Source organism: Mesoplodon mirus (genome assembly GCF_964341445.2).
Source record: "Mesoplodon mirus genome assembly, chromosome: 7".
Lineage (NCBI taxonomy): Eukaryota > Metazoa > Chordata > Mammalia > Artiodactyla > Ziphiidae > Mesoplodon > Mesoplodon mirus.
Window position 1 is genome coordinate 31,370,622 of NC_138983.1, and position 15,098 is coordinate 31,385,719.

Genomic DNA, 15,098 nt, shown 5'->3' on the forward strand with positions numbered 1-15,098 from the left:
AGGCAAGTTCTACTTTTCAGGTCATCCAATTTAGGAGATCCAATTTCTGCAGAGAGAAGACGACGAGTGGGGGAGGGAAAACCCAGATTCTAAGTGTTCGGATGCTTCCACCTTCGATCCACAACCTGCCACGCAAATCGAGCCAAGGCAGGGATTTTTGCCGCGAACCACCACCATCACCACCACCTTGTCACTCACGCCCGATTACCACGCCCCTCTGGTCCCACTCTCGGCCAATGGCGGCTCCTCTCTTTGCATAGTAATGAGCTCGAGACCTCCCCCGGCCAATGGCGCTCCAGGAGACGGGTTAGTTTTGCATGTACCTAAGTGATTTGCATAACCCAGCGGCTGGGGGCTTGGGAACCCGAGCGTGCAACCCTAGAAGGGAAAAGGACGGGAGGAGATTGAGCTGCGGCTGCGAGAGAGCGAGAAAGAGCCCGGGTGTTTGTGTGAGAGCCGGGTGGGGGACTGTGGCGAGGGGCCGGCATGGCTGAAGGCTGCGCTCCGCAACCTTGAAGAGCGGCTGCGGCTGGAGGCCGGGGACCGGGAGGCGGGTGCGATGGCAGAGCGCGGCCCCTGCAGCTGCGCCCGGCCCGGCCGGCTGGCCTGAGCCGCCGGAGGAACGGGGCTGCCTCTGCGCTTCCATGGAGCAGCGGGTAGGGCGAAACTCCGGAGCGCCGCGTCCCTGCGCTGCTGCTGCCGCGGACTGTTGAAGGGGCCGAGCCCCCGCGACTGCAGAGAGAGGAGAGCCCCCGGCCCAGCCTGCAGGCCTGCCGCCCGGGGCGGCGGGGGGCGTCGGAGGGCGCCAGAGGCGCGCCGAAGGCGCGGCGCCGCGGGAGAGGCCGGCGCTGGAGGCGGCCGCAGCAATGCCGGGCCCGCTTGGGCTGCTCTGCTTCCTCGCCCTGGGGCTGCGCGGCTCGGCCGAGCCCAGCGGCGCGGCGCCGCCTCTCTGCGCGGCGCCCTGCAGCTGCGACGGCGACCGTCGGGTGGACTGCTCCGGGAAGGGGCTGACGGCCGTGCCCGAGGGGCTCAGCGCCTTCACCCAAGCGCTGTGAGTGCGGGCGGAGGGGGCGCCGGAGGGGGTTCCGGGGGGCGGAGCCAGTGGCAGATCCCACTCCATCCCCAGTGTCCCGAGGAGGGGGGCGCCGTCACCTCCTTGGCACCCGCTCCAGCGCCGCGAGCTTCACAAGCTTTGCCAGTCCGGGTCCGAGACTCGTGTAGCTCTTTTTCCCAGACTTTTCGGGCACGATCACCACCACCCTCCCCCAACTCCCAAGTGCATGTGGGGCCGAGGAGGAAGGAGGAATCTGGAAACGCTTGCCCCTGGCAGCCTTTTCACGCGACTTTCTCTTCTCCTGCGGGCCCCTGCTCAGCTGGCAAGAGTTTTGCTGGCGGCAGGGTTGAGGGCGGCTAGAACTTGGCCTGAGTCTGAGACCGAGTTAATTTTCGTGGGGAAGCACCAGGAGCCTCCTGGGTTTCAGCATGTGGGGAGAAGAAAACACCTGTACCGCAGTCGGGGCGAATGGCCTTCCCATTTGGCCCTGTCCGGGGGGGCGGGGGGGAGCGACCTGGCACCTCAGTCCAGTTCCACTCCGGACTCACCAGCAAACGCCTGGGGTTCTGGAGCTCGCAGGGAAACCGGGCGAAAACAACGGAGAAGGGAGGGGGGTGGAAATTGCAGGTTTCTCTGGGTGAAATACTTTTACCCAACAAGGCCTTTTAAAGAAGGAATGCTGACCTGAAGTACAGGATATTGGAGGAAAATGAAAGTTCCAGAGCATAAGCTCTGCCTGTCCCCAAAGGTAGCCGTTTTCTGCTGTCCTTAACCAGTAGAACTTTTCCTTTGAGCTGCCTGAGGTTGGGAAGGTCACTCAGATAGTTCTGACTTCCAAAACACCCCCTCCACAAACGGGGACGGAGAGCTTTAGACATTCGCTTTAGAAACGAAGACTCTGAAATAGGTGTTGGCTGTGGTGTTGGCAGAAGGCACCAGTAGAGAAAGAATAGGGTAACTGCGTGCAGGGTTTGGTGTATGCTCCTGTCCTGCCTTGCTGTGCTGTGCGGCCAGATTAAATCAAGGGCAGTGAAAGAACTGTTTGAGAGAGGAAGGGATTCTGAGAGGCCTTGGGTAAAGGGAATTTCCTTTTACCTTACAGCTGCTGAGAGGGACCTCTTAGAAATAGACAGTGTGAAAGGAATAACAGACCCCGTGAAGAGATCCTTTCTGTGCAGGCCAGAGCGGTGCTGTTTCCAGGTGGCTGGTGGGAGGTGTTCTGCTTGCCCTCTGCCATTGGGGTTTTTTTGAGTCTTGTGGCCAGTTGCCTTGGAACCTGTCTTATTCTTTGGCCGCCAGCCCCCTTCTCCTTTTTTTCCCCCCTTGTTTCAGGTTTTAGTTACACATTTGAAGTCATTTTCCTTCAATATGGTGAAATTTAACTTTTCAGTAAAAAAAAAGTTAACTTTGCAGTGACGAGCAATTTGCCCACAAAGGTACCCTACGTGGGGAAGTTTGGGTGGGAGTGAGGAGAAGTAAGGGAAAGAAGACTGGGTAGAGGGGAAGGGGCTGTTTTTTTTCCCCAAGACCTCTTCATACTTTTAGGGAATTCATTCAGGAGAGGTGGCTTTCCCTGAAACCTCTTTCAGGTCCCAGAGAGAAAAGCATAATTTTACTATTTTGATCAGTTGAAAAGACCTTGTTTAGTAGATTCCTTGAGTTTTAATGTGTAGACTTGCCCTATAAGGAAGAAGGCTGTTTTACATTAGTACCTAAAAACCACAAAGAAATTTTTATTTTTATGAGAGCGCGCTCCTTGCTATAGAGCATCAGGCATCTTTCTTTAGAATTCACCAAAAGTAGTGAAATGCTATATTCTCAACCTTGAGCCTTACTACATAAGTGACTGTTCATGGCTTGGGAAACAGATAAATAGTTGGCACCAGTCCAGATCAGATTGCCTAAACTAGCATCATCATAGCACTTTCTGAGCTGTGGCGGTGGGCAAATGTGTTATATTTTCTTTTTCCCTTCGTGACCTGTAGAGTAGTTGTACCTCCTGATAACTCCTTATTTCACTTGAACACTCTTCATTTCACCCTTAAAAGTGTATGTTATAATGACGAGCCCTTGTAAAGGGCATTTCAAGGGCAGTATATTTGCATGTTGGGAAACCAGTGATCTCAAAATCCACGTTGAAGAGGGGCGGATGCTGTGATCTGCCCACTCCAGTTGATCTTATAAGACACCTTGGAATCACCCAAGGTCTCTTGGCAAGTCCTTCTGATTTGCTGTCCCATCACAGCTTTGGTGGAACACAGGTACACACCAAGGAACTAGATCCATGGTTCCCAAACTTTGATTCACTGATTTCTAATTTCTGGAGCATGGGCACCAAGGCCTGTTTAGTTATACATAAAATGATAATCACAAAAATAGAAGTCAAAAAGATGAGACTGTAATTATTAATCGAAGCTATTTTCTTGTCATTCCTCAATGGTGTCTTACCTTCACCTCACTCAGATGTGTACACATCCCACATTGGGACTCCTCGTTGACAGAGCAGGGATTTTATTTTACTCAACTTGGAGTCCAGAGTCCGGTACAAAGGAAGCGCTTAATGTTTCAGTGAATAAATAAGGACTTAAGGCCACACTAAGGGGCAGGATTGGGGCTTGGAATTCAGCCCTCATTCCCACGCGGGATTGCCAAACTCCGCATTCTCAGCATTTAGCTTTTTGTCCAGATCTGAGAACCCAGAGAGAGGATACCTGCTTTTTCTCCTTTAGGCTCGTTTAAACTTGTTCAGCCCAACAGTGTCTATTTCCTGCTGAAAGCTGCTTTATCTGAGTCTGGGGGCAGAGTCAGATGTAATCCTCAGTGTTGTTGACAGGATTCCCGTGTTCACAGCGTTTGCTTCACCTGTAATGCTTATTTATATTTTGCAGCGGCAGTTCCCGATCCTGTGTCACAGTGCACTGGCTTGTCACATTTCACACTGAGGTGTTTTAAAGGAGGTACTCGGACTAGTATTAAAATTCTGAAGTGTATTTTTAATCAGAAGGGTTCAAGTTTATTCCCCTATTAGAGCTAATAAGGTCCCTCTTAATCACCTGCGTTCCAAGATGCTTGATTGAGAGAGAAAGGGATGAAGTCATGGTGGTGGTGGGGAGGGGATAGTGAACGTGTGTCCTCTGCTTTGTGTGTTACTGTCACAAAATTTGAGACTTGTAGATGGGGGTCACAAATTTCCACATCCTAGCTTATGTCTGGTGCATAGTTTTAGGATTATAAAGGCTGTTTCTGTGGCTTTGTGGAGAGGGTGGTAGGTCTGAGCCCTTGGTCATAGTCCTCACCATGCCCCTGAGTAATTGTGTGGCCTTGGGCGAGTCATTCTACCTTTTTTTTTGGTGACAGTTTCTTCATTTGAAAAATGAAGTCATTGGATTCACTAGATTCTATTTAAGGCTGCTTGTAGCTTCCAGACATTCTATGATTTTATAATTCTTACACAGTTTTAGGATGGCAAGGGGACGATAGCGATCGGCTGCTCTCGTGAAAAGATCCCAGAAGTATCTGAATATCCGTCTAGTTGAAGTTGCACAAGCCTGTTTATTGCCACTCACTTGGAGGAGGAGTTCTTTGTGTTTAGAAGTGTGTGTTAGGAAATTTGCCATGGAGACTTGTTACAGAATGCATGACTAGCTAAGGCGCTTTGCTGGGGTAGAATAGCCCTGCTTGTTTCCTGTTGGTATGGCTTCACACTTGGAAAATAAAATCACTCTGTTTCAGTAATTTGGGTACTGTACAAAAAGTTACTCAACGTCCTCACTTCCATATAATTAGTCATAATCTCTGCAGCCTTCACAGTGTGTGTATCTTGTACACGGGCAGGTTAGCAAGCTTTCTATATAGAACTGATGGTTACCTGAGGGGCTTTGAAGGGTTTAAAAAAATTATCTGTTGCTTTTTCTTCTTTGGGAAGCATCATCTCAGATTCTTCCCTAAGGTGTACTTTTTTTCACGACTCCAAGCACCTTTCTTTTAATAGTATTATTTGAAAGTATTTTCTTACGTTTCCTCCAATGTCAGTTGTATTCCCTGGCAGGTCAGTAATCAGTGGCTAAATGTTTATACCCTTTTTTGATGGTCGAGTTTTGATATTTTGATGTCTAAGTTACTGTCTGTAAATTTCACTGTTAGCTTATTTTCTGCGGTGTGTCTTTCTAGAGAAGTATATGTGTTACATACCAGGGAACTTTGTTCTAAACAAGGCCAGTATATGAACATCTTTAAGTACAGATCGTTTATTTTACAAACTAGTGAATTGCTGGGTTCTCTTTAAACACAAGAAGAAAGAGCATTCTGCTGGGAATATGGAGAGCTGGTTTCCAGATCTGTCAATAAATCACACGAGTGACCTTGAGGTGGTGACACACTTAACCCTTCAGGGCCTTGGCTTCTTCACCTGAGAACAAGGAAGTAAACAACTCTTACTGCCAAAAGTTTTCTTTCTATTTAATTTGATTTTTTTCCCCATATATTTGTCCGATCTTCTCTGTTGTGTTAAGTATAGTATAGGTATCTCAATCCTGAAATCCCTCCCTGACCCAGGAAACTTCCCCAACTGTCCACCTCTACTGGAATGTATCCATCGACTGGGGAACCTGCCTCAGAAGGCAACAATGTGCTGGGTGTGGTCTGAGCTCTACCCAGAATTTAAACCAGTGATTCTCATTTGAGGCTCCTGAAGGCTTGTGGTAACCACTAATATTTTATGATTTTCAGTCCAGCTAAATGCTAATGACAGTTATGGTATCACAAGCATTTAATGTCCAGGCACTTGGCTCTTACCTGAATCATAAGGTAACATTTGACAGCTTAATCTCTTAGGGAAGATCAAAGTTCTGTACTGGTAGGTGGATCCAGGCAAGTTTGGGTGTTTTCTTGGCCTCTGTCAGGTTAGCTCTCAAATTCTTATTTTAGTCATCTTTATAATGGCAGAAAGCACTGACAGCCTGCAAGTTTGGATTTTGGTTTTTGGGCTCCTTGGTTGTGCTTATCCTTTTATTTCCATTTTTCTTGTCAGGAAATAATGGATATTGGTGACTAATGACTCTCATTGCTTTGGATCTCTCTGAATCTGTGTAGACTATCAAGCAAGTGAAGTTGTAAGAATCCTTTAGTGACTCATTGAAATTTTTCTAAGACCGTTTCCCACTTTTTCTCTATAGAAAAGATAGAAGCGGGGCTTCCCTGGTGGCGCAGTGGTTGAGAGTCCGCCTGCCGATGCAGGGGACACGGGTTTGTGCCCCGGTCCGGGAAGATCCCACATGCCGCGGAGCGGCTGGGCCCGTAAGCCATGGCCGCTGAGCCTGCGCGTCCGGAGCCTGTGCTCCACAGTGGGAGAGGCCATAACCGTGAGAGGCCCGCGTACTGAAAAAAAAAAAAAAAAAAAAGATAGAAGTTTCCATAAAAGCACAATATTTATCACTATACCTGGGTTACAAGTTAAACCCTGCCCAATGTGCCTTAAACTCTGAAAAATGTGACTAATGTAACTTGATCAGACAGCTTTGCTTTTAATTTTTTTAAATGAGAGTTCATGGTTTTGTCTTTAGAAATGTATTATCTAGATTGCTCTTTAATTGCCTCCTGAAGCCTTCAAGTTTTTGGCAATGCCCAAAGCTTGTTCTCCTGTATATACAAGAACATGGATAACTTTGTCCCCAATTTTGTTCAGTGAAGTGTAGTTTTTCGAAAGATTCGTTGAAGATAATAAAATGCTTTAGTTTTAAATTCTGTCAGTGAAGAAAAAACTAGGGCATTTAGCAAATCAGTACTCTTACACAATGACTAATTTGTCTGCCTTTCTAGACATTTCTTTTGTGTCTCAACACTTGATGAACAAACTGTAGGCCGGGTATCGGCTCTATTGTCTGAAATTGGGTAAGTTCAAAATTGAGTTTAGAAATGATTTTATAGTTCATATACATTTAGTAACATCTCAACTTTCTAAAGACTTGAGCAAATTACTACTCAAATACCCCCTTTAAATGGCAAGTTGTAATTATGTAGTAGTATACTCTGGATTCACCCACCCATAGACAAATATTTGTTATTAAACTTTGTATATGGCTGGGACTATTTTTAGTAAGTTTCTTATAGTGTACAGAAATAGTCTGTGTCGTGTACAGGCAGTTAAAACTCTGAATGGGTGGTTGTTTTTAGACTCTAAAGCATGTTTTGATAGTGTTACATATTTTAATAGTCAAAAAAGCATGCCAGCCAGGTCCCCCTCTGACCCTGCAGTAAGTCTACAGCAAGAATTGTCATTTTGCATTTTGCATCTCTTATTTTAGATGCAAGTGATTGGGGTTCAGGAATGCCCATCTAAGAGTGTAGGCTTCAGAAATGAACATTTAAAAAATACATATTTTGGTAGTTCTCTTAGCTTTTCTGTAATGAAAGATCTTATGGGAAAAGCACTGAACCAACCCTCTGTGGCAACATGTTGGCCCATTAAGAATATAAGAATATCCTTGTAAGGAAATGTAAACCATAGATATTTTGGGAGGCAGCTGGGCCAAGACTGGGTATACGTTTAGATCCTGGGCTGGTCTGTTGTCTGTGCTAGTGAGAAAACATGTGTGGGGAAAGCACATTTAATATATTACAGGATATTTAATGACCCTTTATCCTTCATATTTCATTTGTATTTAAGTATTCCGAGTCAAGATAAGTAAAGAGTTATGTAAGCCCCTTGAGCTAGTTTTTTTTTCCCCTCTATTTTTACACTAGGAGAATGCAGCCCCCCCTTTTTTTCAACAAAGTTTTAAATATAAAATTGACCATTAAAAGAACGAAAATCTCAGTGCACAGTGGCAACAGAATATTTTTGCTCTTTGAGTCAGATTTCAGAGCATGGTATCCAGAAAAATCATGAGTTAGATTTTCCCTGTTCCCTGTACATTTTTAAAGTTTTCTCTGGGGGAATTTCCCCTCCCGAGTAGAGTGACCTAACTTTGACAGGGAGATGGCGCCTTTCCCTTGGCTCTGTGGGAAGCATGGCTGAGGAATGCACCTAGGATTGCTTGGGATCCCACTTGCCCACTCCGCCTGGGCTCTGACTGCCCATGTGGAGCTCTCAGTATAAGCCACAGCATAACTGAATGCAAGTGGTGACCTCCAGACTCCCCTGAAGAGCTTGATTAGAGCTGTTTTCCTAGGGAGGTAGATAGATGGCCATTAGAAGTCTCACTCTTATTCACGTTTCTTGTTGGGAAGTGCAGGGTAGGAGGTATGCTTCCGAGTTGGCAGTCTCTCTCTCTAAAACTCTGGGGACTGGGCTATGATGCTGTTTAACTTCTGTTTTTTCCCATATCCCTACAGGGTAAGCTTCATGCTAAGAGGCCCTTAGAGAAAATATACGACTAATATGGATAATACAAGAAGGGCTTGGCAGACTAGATTTTCTCAGGAGAGAGGAGACCTGTGGTTGCCACCACTGTGATCTACGTTGTCACCCTTCCCGTGTGTGGAAGCCATCTCAGGGAGCTTCTTTTTCTGCCTGAGAATCTCCAGAGAATCAGCACTATTCTCTCTCTTGAATACCTTACACCTTAAGAACTCTGTCCCGAAGTCTAGCAACTCTTATGGAGGTGAGGGGAGAGAAGGCAAATACTGTTGATTAACCTTTAGGTTTCTTAATGTTCTTGAATACTGTTCACACGCTTCTCTGTTTTAGGCGCTAAATCAAGCTTTTGCATTTTCCGAATCTGATAATTGCCCCTTGGGTCCTCTTCAGGCTCTCCTTATCTCACATCAAGCACGTACAGAATTCTCATACAATTTGGCAGAGTTAAGAAAGGAGTATTCAATGCATTTAACATTTTAGTATCATGTTTTAAAAGATTACACGTGGATTTACTAACTGATACTTAGCAGTTTATCATAATCCCAGTTTTCATCCATTCTGTGCTACTGCTAGTTCATCTCATTTGATTAGTGGGGTTTGTTTTAAAATCTTAATGTTTTCTTAACTTTGTAAGAAAGAAAATTTTTTCTTGTTGGCCTTCTGTTCTCTCCAAGGTCATTTTGAGTCCGTGGTCGCATAATCCAGCTTTTTATGTCACTATCTACTCTCCAGTCTTCTTTTTATGCGCCTATTTTTATGAACAGGACTTCAGAGGTTGTTTTATTTTTGAGAGTGTGGCACAAGGAATCAAGACCCCTGAGGTCCTAAATCTGTGCGCTTGAAGGTATCACTTAATCCCTTTAGACTTTGTCTTTTCCATCTGCAAGAAGAGGTCACTTGACTTTATCTTCAAGGGTCACATGTAGGAAACTTTAGCATGACCTGTTTGAGTGACAGCAAGGACCCATTACATTATGTTGTCATTTCTTTGGGGAGTGACTCAGCAATTGTCTATGTGTGTTATCCCTTTACGTCACTTAGATTTAAAGTTCTAAACCCTATTTCTCTGGTTCTTTGAATGTATATCAGGTTTATCGCCTGTTGGAGACTTCACAGTGAGCCCTTGTGCTAATGGAAAAAAGACTCTTCATCTGGTAGACTTTTCATTCAGAAAACCATAAAGATTCTGGTGGAGAAAGAGTAATGCATATGTTTTTATCAAGATTCCTTCTTACAGGTGGTGCTACTCCCTTTCTAACAAGAAAGCCTAGTGGTGGGGAGTTACAGTTTCTCTAGAGGAGAGAGCTTGGAGGAAATCATGCTTTCTTGCCTTGGTCTCTCACTGGGCATTGCTTCCCTGAGATGGCTGGTCAAGTTGAAGGACACTCTCCTAATAGGGGAACACAGCAAACGGGCACGTGACCTTAGACAGTGTCAGTGTGATCTTTAGATAATAATTTTCTACTTCCAGACTTTGGAACACTGAGGATTTTCATGAAACAATGCTTAACTCTTTAAGAAGCCTCATGCCAATGAGTGCCCAGCAGTTTCTCATCACTGTCCATGTTGGGGATTGATAAGATTAGCTCAGGTTTGACAATTTAGCTGAGTTCTTGTTTCTTCATATCACCTTGTTTCTAGCAATATGCAGATTATGGGAGAACTTTTTGTTTCAAGTACTTTGAAAATGATATTTTACTGGTTATTGGATACCTGTGAATTTTCTTTACATTTGAGACAAATGCTTGTGTTTTGTGGATAAAGAAAAGCTTATTATCCTTGAAGTAACTTTAGAACTAAAATCCTTTTTTTAAAATCTTTCATATTTCTCCAAGGTTATATGACATTCTTGGTAAGCACAGTTAAATCTTTCTCAGAACCCTTAAAAACTTTTCTGGGTTTTGATTCAGCTCTGATTTGAAAATGAATTGTAAATTCAGAGTAGCAGCTAACATATGCAAGAGTGCTCATGACCTATTTAGATTGGTTGAGTGTTTCAGATACAGTTGTGCATTTTCTACCCTGGGTCTCTTTCTTTAAAAAAAAAAAAAAATGTTTGAGATGTTTTTCCCATTACCATCTTGACATCTGCCTGGTTACACATGAATAGCTTGACCCAGTCCCTCAGCAGGGAGACTACCATGGCCTTGCTTTCAATAGCCATGTCACCGACAAAGAAAACATATGGAATATTTCATTCCTGCCCTTTGCAAACAGTCTGGGGCTGTGAGGGCATGCAGCAGAAGGCTTCATCCTTCATGGTAGGTTGGCAAGTTTGTGTGCTAACCACAGGCCCTGCTGTTAGCAATCAGACTGTGTTTTCCAAAGCCCTATTACATTCTGTGGAAAGGAAATCTCGTGTTTTGGATAAGCCAGTTTCTAATATCAATTTGAATTAAGTTTGTATGACCTGCTTCTACGGTGGGGTTTCCTGCTTGATCAGTTATTTCACCAAAGGGAATTTGTGTGTGTGTGTGTGTGTGTGTGTGTATGTGTGTGTGTGTGTGTGTATGCAGGACGTTTCGAGGCTGTTCTCCCAAGTTTGATATGTGGCATGTGTTTGATGGATACACAAGTTGGGAACAAGGATGCTTGGTTCCCGATAAAACGTACCTTTAGGACTGTCTGCCTTTATGTTTATCTTCCTGTCAGTCTGCAGAAGGAGGTCAGTTGATCATTCTCATGCTAGCCAATCCCTGCCACATTGACCTTTAAGGCTTCTGTTGCGTAGCACCAGCTTCTACTGGGGACTTGGTTTCAGTTCAGCTAGCATTAACGGCTTTGCTTTGTGGCATCTGAATCCACAGTGTGGAGGCTTGTCAGCAGGTGTGGCAGGAGAGGGCCAAGAACGTGGAACAGAGGGGTAAATCAACTGCTGTTTTTCTTCAGGTCTTTTTCTGCGTTAAAGGAATTTGCCCTTGGCACCACCCTGGCTGAGGTGGCATTCCAGAAGGAGAAAGAAAAAAAAAAAACCCTATGACACCAAAGATAAGAAGATTCATGACTTTGGCGGAGGAAATAATGACATACATTTCATCAGGGTCCTTTCCAACCCTTAAGTTACCCTAGCCTGAATTTCTAGTTCTTGTTGTTTCTTAGACATGCGGGCTGGTTTTGACAGGAGTAGATGATTGCTTGAAAAGGAAGTGAGCTCCTGTTTTGTCCCAGATATAGCCAAATATTTAAATGTATATATACATCTCATCTAGAAGGTATTTCTGATGGTTCTTGGTATCATTACTGAACATTTGCTGTAAAACAACATGCTAATAGACATTACTGCCTCTCACATTTTCTTTTTTTTTTTTTTTTTTTGCGATATGCGGGCCTCTCACTGTTGTGGCCTCTCCCGTTGCGGAGCACAGGCTCCGGACGCGCAGGCCCAGTGGCCATGGCTCACGGGCCCAGCCGCCCCACGGCACGTGGGATCTTCCCGAACCGGGGCACGAACCCGTGTCCCCTGCATCGGCAGGCCGACTCAACCACTGCGCCACCAAGGAAGCCCTCACATTTTCTTATAAGAGTAACTCCTTTTGTAATTCTTGATTATAATAGATTTCCTTTAAATTTGGACGGTTACATTTTAAAAAGTTTTGTTTATACGGTTGTTCACGAATGAGCCTATTTGAGCCCCTCACTTTCTGTTAGTGACTCCATATGTGTATTCTAAAATAACTCGTATAATCTCCAATGCTCCATCTTCCTTCTTTGACTACTTAACTGACCTTTATAACTACTGATTCATAGGGAGAACTCCCTTAAACCTCTCAATCTTAAAAATTCACCCTTTTAAGCGTACAGTTTTGAAATGTGTGTATAGGAGTGTAACCACCACCATTGTCAAGATATAGAACATTTCCATCACTCTCCCCTGTGCCCTTTGTAGTCAGCCTCTCTCCTCACCCTTGTCCCTGGCAACTGATGATCTGTGTTCTACCTTGGGTCTCTTATATTGTTTTGCATTTACCAGAATGTCACATAAATGGAAAGTAACAGACTGTAGTCTTGTGCCTAGCTTCTTTTACTTATCATAATGCTTTTGAGATTCTACCATGTTGTTGTGTAGGTCAGTATGTAATATTCCTTTTTTTTTTTTTTTTTTTTTTGCGGTACGTGGGCCTCTCACTGTTGTGGCCTCTCCTGTTGCAGAGCACAGGCTCCGGACATGCAGGCTCAGCGGCCATGGCTCACGGGCCCAGCCGCTCCGCGGCATGTGGGATCCTCCCGGACCGGGGCACGAACCTGTGTCCCCTGCATCGGCAGGCGGACTCTCAACCATTGCGCCACCAGGGAAGCCCTGTAATATTCCTTTTTATTGCTGAGGAGTATACCATTATATGGATGTACCACAATTTGTTTATCTATTCCCCAGTTGAGGGACATCTGCCTTGTGTCCAGTTCTTGGCAGTTAACAAATAAGACCATTATAAATATTCATGTAAGAAGTTTTTGTATGAGCATAGCTTTTCATCTCACTTGTGTAAATACCTAGAAGTGAGATCCTGGGCTATATGGTAAGTATATATTAATAAGAAAACGGTCTAGATTTTAATGTCTTAGAGGCTTGATATCACTAATTACTTATAGCCTCAATATGTTGTTAACATAGTATACATGTGGTATTCGCAGAAGCTGTTAAAAATTGATTATGTTTAAATGTCTGTGCTTTTACAGGAGTAGAATTCTTAGCCTTTTTAAAAAAATTTGTTTATTTATATTTTATTTTTGGCTGCCTTGGGTCTTCCTTGCAGTGCGCGGGCTTCTCATTGCGGTGGCCTCTCTGGTTGCGGAGCACGGACTCTTGGTGCTCAGGCTTCAGTAGTTGTGGCTCGTGGGCTCTAGAGCGCCGGCTCAGTATTTGTGGCACACAGGCTTAGTTGCTCTGCGGCATGTGGGATCTTCCCGGACCAGGGCTCGAACCCGTGTCCCCTGCGTTGGCAGGTGGATTCTCAACCACTGTGCCACCAGGGAAGCCCCGGCAGGTGGATTCTTAACCACGGTGCCACCAGGGAAGTCCAGCCTTCTTTTTGATACCTGGCAGTTAACCATGATGCCTGAAGGACTCGTGTAGAAGTGATACCAATGTGGAGGATTTTGCTGACAGTGAAAAAACTTTGAATTGTTAGTGTATTTGTGTTTGGAAAGTCTGATTCAAAAAAACGGAAATTTGGTGAGGAATTGCTAGGCCTACTTGTGTGTTTGGCATGTTACACATGGCATGGTTTCCATTTATAGCTAAACAAACAAAGATTGGAAAGGGTTAGGTAACTTGTGATGACATCCCATTTAGTGGGTGGTAGTTGGTGTTCGGTATTTGTCCATTCTGTGGTTAGCATGGAGAGTTGACAGTTTCAGAAGAGGATAAGGTTAAAATGACAAATGAAATGGTGAGAAGCGACAGGTTACTACAGGGAAAAAAATCAGAATTGAAAATAAAGCATCCCGAAAAAGCATACACATGTATCAATATATGTGTACATACAGTAGGGCACTGTGACTTGATTTAGGAGTAACTTATGTTCAAAAATCAATTTACTGGGTAAAATTAAGTTATCTTTTATTTCTAGCAGAATTTTTTAAAAGGTCTCTATAACTTGATCTCCTTGAAAGCTTACACATTATTTTCTACGTTAATAGTGTTTTTCTGTGTCAGGAAAGTAAATATCAGTTGTGTGCCTTTTAGCTTGCTTTTTCTTTTCTGGAATTCCGTTGGATGGTATATGAGGATCAGATCCGTTAGCATACTCACTTTTTTGTTTCTTAAGGAGCAAATTTTTGAATGTGCTTCTTTAAACCAAAACACTGAAGTAAATTAAAAAGCAAAGTGTGCAGTATGATGGTTTCCATATAGTTGCCCCCTTTCACTCACTGGAATTTCCTGCCTCTCTTGTTGAAGATGTTTTTATAGGGAAGTCAGCATAAAAGTGAATCACCCATGAGCCTTTTTTTCCCCCCAAGGCATTTCATGGAGTCAACTTGGTATTAATTTAGCTGGTACTCTTCAGTTGACTTGAATACTGTGTTTTTGGATGGTGAGCTGATGTTTATTAAGCTGTTAATATTTTACAGACTGGATGGGTTCCTGTTTCAATCTATGTGCTCTTTCCTTTAGCAGCAGGGCTGTTCATGACTGAATCTGTGACCACAGTTTTGATTTTGAATGTACCAGTCCCATCATGGAGAGTCATTTACCTGGTAACCTCTACAGGTTGTCTTCTTCTGGAAGTATTTTGCTGTTTTATTTCACTTAAGTTGCACTCTTTATCATGAAGAGCTTCTTCATGGTCTGTCTTGCCATTCAGATAAGCCATCATCATCATCTTGTTATGAACATAGATGCTAAAAATCATAAATGTCATTGAGTACCAGGTACTAGGAGAAGTGCCTTTGCATGCATTATCTATTTAATACTCCCATCAGCCCTCTAAAGCACATGCTTTTACTCTCCATTTCAGAGATGGAGAAACCCCAGGGTGTGAGGGCACACAGGTAATAAATGAGGTTTTGTGGATGGGGTGTTGGATCTTGTTTTTTCAGACCGGGGTTCCTTGGTTGAGTGGGTTGTATGACAGTGTCCTTTAGTGCTCTTCCTAGATTCAGGCGTTTATCTATCTTGTGTATGGTGGATATCATGAACTGCTTGTTTTATAGATGAGGAATTAGTTTTGGAGAGGTTAAATCTGTCTG

The 15,098-nt window shown here is 44.2% G+C and overlaps 1 protein-coding gene across 1 annotated transcript in view; it reads left to right on the forward strand.

Annotated features, from left to right (window-relative positions):
* The first annotated feature begins 356 nt into the window (after positions 1 to 356).
* LGR4 (leucine rich repeat containing G protein-coupled receptor 4) overlaps positions 357 to 15,098 on the forward strand; it is a 98,052-nt gene continuing 83,310 nt past the window's right edge. Inside the window, exon 1 of the mRNA XM_082629208.1 lies at positions 357 to 1,051. Coding sequence (XP_082485334.1) covers positions 867 to 1,051 — 185 coding nt within the window. The 5' untranslated portion in view covers positions 357 to 866. The remainder of the gene's footprint in view (positions 1,052 to 15,098) is intronic.